At 39.2% G+C, this 3,999-nt stretch overlaps 1 protein-coding gene across 1 annotated transcript; it reads right to left on the reverse strand.

Moving 5' to 3' along the window:
- Positions 1-1,497: 1,497 nt before the first annotated feature.
- tnni1d (troponin I, skeletal, slow d) lies at positions 1,498-3,999 on the reverse strand. The gene is made up of 8 exons (XM_030720107.1): positions 3,899-3,999; positions 3,415-3,427; positions 3,192-3,233; positions 2,739-2,780; positions 2,311-2,442; positions 2,127-2,216; positions 1,761-1,943; positions 1,498-1,639 (listed from the first exon to the last, which is right to left on the reverse strand). The coding sequence occupies exons 3-8, from the start codon at positions 3,210-3,212 to the stop codon at positions 1,538-1,540; spliced, it is 570 nt and encodes a 189-aa protein (XP_030575967.1). The 5' UTR covers positions 3,213-3,233; positions 3,415-3,427; positions 3,899-3,999; the 3' UTR covers positions 1,498-1,537.

Genomic DNA, 3,999 nt, shown 5'->3' on the forward strand with positions numbered 1-3,999 from the left:
TGCTTGCAAGATCTACCAGACATGACAGGCTAAAAAAAAAAAAAAAAAAAAAAAAAAAAAAAAAATGTATTTTCAAAGCAGCTGAGTACTTTTCCAGCAGCAGATTTATTAATGTTGTTGTGGGCCGCCATCAAGTGGCACTGACAATGAACTGCAGTGGCTCAAGCGCTCTAACATGAGCCATGACTGCAGATGGGTGTGAGGGTTTCACGAAGTTTGCTTTTGCCAACATCATGTGGCGCTGACAGGAATGTGCTTCAGCTATCTCATCATATCCGAAATATTCCTTGTATATGAAAGCTGCTTTCATTGGTGCCTATTTATAGGTACAGGGAATACATGCAGAATTTTTGCTTTGCTTTTTATTATTAGCTTATTTGAAAGGTAGAAACTATTATAAAGCGGCTCTTTAACACCAGTAAGTGTGACTTCTTATCTGCTTCGTTTTGCATACTGAATGCTCAAATGCTGCATTTTTGTGTCAGTACGTGTGTGTTAGTAGAGTTTGACACGCTGGAGAGTTGTATAAAGCAGCTTTTTTTTTAAAAAAAACACACACGCACATGTTTCTAGTCTATAAAAACATAAAATACACCCACCACTTCCAGAAATCACGAAGCTATTGCTGGTGTTACTGTCATACCTCAGATAACAATGTGTGGCTGTCAGCAACCAGACAGCTCAGTCAAACAAAGAGGCACCACATGAATGCATGCAATGTGTAGGATGGCAGTGTTAGTGGTTTGTGTTATCCAGCTCAAGTTTTGCTTTCCGAGGCTGGAAGTTATGGAGGACGACATCATCGCTAAATATACTGAGAAGGTGGACCATCTGCTGGAAAGCCTCCTGTGGTTTTATTCTGTCATTAAGCTCCTTTAAGCATTACTCATCAAAATTAATCAAGTAGATTTTAAATGAGCAAATGTTACAACTCACTACTACACTACTGTAAGCAAAAATGATTTGACTCTGAGAAAATGGATTAAAGTTAGTTTTTTTTTTTACTTGCAAATTCATTTGAGTTTACTTTAAACATGGTCGTTTACTTTCACGCAATCTATTTAAACATTGTGAAACTGATATACAGTATGTAAGTAACACCTGTTGTTCCCACCCCCTCCCTTCACTTTTCATCTTTCCTTTTTTAATCCATCAACAGCCAAGCTGCTCGCCGTCTTTTGGCGTGCCACACATAATCCATCTGGTGCCAATAAAATGAAACATGATAAAGTCAAGTACAGATATGGAACATCAAAGATGGAAACAATATCTGTTCATTTATATCCTCTTTAATTGTCTTGAGGTGACATAACAAAACAAATTATATTCTTTTGGTAACAAAAAAACATGGGGTTCTACACTTTTATTTTACACTTTAAGTGCTTTGATTCATTACACTGAGTGGCTGTCAAGCAAATGGCAGCACAGCTGGGATTTATTTTTACTAAACTCCAGCAGCTTTAGGGTCAATTAGTCTCCCGTTAGGTATTCCACTTTTCTGTCTAGGCAGCTCAAGTTTCCCTGCTTTTAGGTGAGCTCACTGTGCTCCGCCACCTGTGTCGAACATCTTCTTACGGCCCTCCATACCTGACATGGCCTCCACATTCTTACGCCAGTCGCCCACTTCAGAGGTAAGCACCTGAGTGCGAAGAGAAACAGGAAAGATCATGATAATGTTTTGATACTGGGAAACACAAGGGATTGGGAGAAAGCCATCAGACTGTATGCACTGTATGATGTGGCAGCGCTGATTCTGGTACCTTGTCCTGTTTCACATCCTCTTTCTTCACAGACTTGAGGTTGGCTCTGAGGTCCATTGAGCCCTTGTGTTTGGAGCCCAAGAGAGCTCTCATCATCTCATCTGCTGACACCCTCACTTTTCGCAGGGCAGGCTTTTTGAACTTGCCCCCAAGGTCCTGTACCTTCAGCTTCAGCTCATGGATCTAAAGCATTATGACACAAAATGTATGAAAAAAAGCTCACTTTGTTTTCCTGCTTGCTTTTTTTTTTTTTTTAGAAGTCTAACAGTGCTGCAATAATATTTCAAAAAGATCTTTTCAATTATTTTGACATCCACCATATTCTGCTTTGACCTTAATGTACAGTTAATAAAGAATTTAACTTACATCTTTGTTGTGTTTGCTCACTTTGTATTCACAGTCATATCTCTCCTCATCCACAATATCGATTTTTGCATGAAGCTGCTTGCAAAGGTCCTGAAAGAGCAGATGTTTATTACGTATCAGTTAAATATGCTTGCATATTTTTCTGCTGTACAAAAGCCAGTCTTTTGTGATTTAGAGAGCTCACTTGTAGTTCTTTCATGGACATTCCAGACAACTGCAAAGGGGGCAACTTCTCTCCTAAATAGCGCACTTTCTCCTCCTCCCTCTCTTGCCTCTCCTTCTCCAAATCCTCACAGGCTCTTGTGAGGAGCAGCATCTGATTGGACACAAGCAGGTATCAATCACAAGAAATTAGATGAGGAAATGACAAAAGCTAGAATTTATGTTGCCGTACATAAAGTACATACATACATATAAACTATCACAATACAGTATCCTGCATATTATATGGCAGTTCATAGCAAAGGTGCACACCAGGGGTCAATGAAACTTGCAGCATGTGTGTAGATAGACATATTGTTCTTATATAAAATAGTATGGAATTAATATCCAGTTTTGTTTTCATGGGGACATATACATCGCAAACAAAAAAGGTTTATAAAAACAACTCACTTTGAGGGAGAGCTTGCGAGAAGCCGAAATCTTTGACTTCGGCTGTGGAGAAAGATATGTGTCAGCATGATGTCAAAGCACAATCAGCTCAATGACCATAAATCCAATATTGATTATTTAGATCTATAAGGTGATATATAATGACACAAAGTGCCCAGTTGAGTAAATAAAAGGCTGACAAAGTACAGTGCATCTTTCAACTAAAATTAAACATTCATGTACAGTTTAATAGCATGGAAAGATCTGCAGGTGTCAGACTTGACTCCACTTCACTGCAGTCGGTCGTGAAATGATAAAGCTTTATTATTAGGATGGAGTCAAGGGGAAAGCTCTCAGGGACGCAGATAACAATTCTGACAGACACCCACTGCCACATCTTTGCCATGTATGTAAGGACAATGTGTCCCCTCTCCATGCATGGAGGATTAACACTGTGGAATATAGCCGGCTCACCTTTTCCCCTCTGGGATTCATCGCTCTGGATCTGTCGTGCTCCTGAAACAGCAAGCAGGAACAAATGAGGGTGATGATCTTGAAGGAGATGTCGGGTTTGCATGAGAACATTATCTATTCTTATCCATTTAAGAAGCGAGCGCAGCTTTCCTTTAATAAACAGCAGCCAATTTCACAAAAAGCACCAGCATTCAGAGACAGAAGGTAATGGGAATTTTCTTACCTCACTTCAACTTCTTAAGCAGAAACAAACACACAGAGAAAAGGAAGAGATTATTGGCAAAGTTTGGGTAATATGACATGCCATCAAATAACACTGAAATTTGACCATGCACGGCACACATTGTCCTATATCCTTTGACAAGAAGATTAAAAAAGGACCAGAGCAATTTCCTCTATTATGTTCAGCATCCCAGATTTGTTAAGATATTACATCCTCTGCAACATTTGTTCTGACAAAAGACTGAAGTCAGATAGCAGCAGCTGCACGCAGATTTGGGAGATCAGATCTTCATTAGGTTGACAGCGTGTTAAAAGATATGTATCAATTATTATATTGTACAGCTTTAATCAAAGCAACTCAGGCTAAACACTGTCTTTTTCTGCAACAGCTATCTAACTCTGAACCTGTAATCAAATAATAATGATATTAGGATCTACATATACTAGAAACCTTAAAAACTTAAAACATGCAACTGTTCTTTTACCTGTAAATTTGTGGAGGTGAAGAGAGCCAAACAGCAGCTGCTGAAGACAATGGGCAGCTTTTTATGTGAGGTCGTTGGTGAGTGGACAGCAGATATAACGT

Source organism: Archocentrus centrarchus, chromosome 23 (genome assembly GCF_007364275.1).
Source record: "Archocentrus centrarchus isolate MPI-CPG fArcCen1 chromosome 23, fArcCen1, whole genome shotgun sequence".
NCBI lineage: Eukaryota > Metazoa > Chordata > Actinopteri > Cichliformes > Cichlidae > Archocentrus > Archocentrus centrarchus.

Bases quoted from the DNA above. Each gene is read 5' to 3' on its own strand.
- tnni1d (XM_030720107.1), bottom strand. From the start codon at position 3,212: ATGAATCCCAGAGGGGAAAAG. The intron at 2,781-3,191 runs GTGAGCCGGCTA...CTTTCTCCACAG, and splicing joins TGAATCCCAGAGGGGAAAAG to CCGAAGTCAAAGATTTCGGC. The intron at 1,944-2,126 runs GTAAGTTAAATT...ATAATGCTTTAG, and splicing joins TGAGCAAACACAACAAAGAT to ATCCATGAGCTGAAGCTGAA.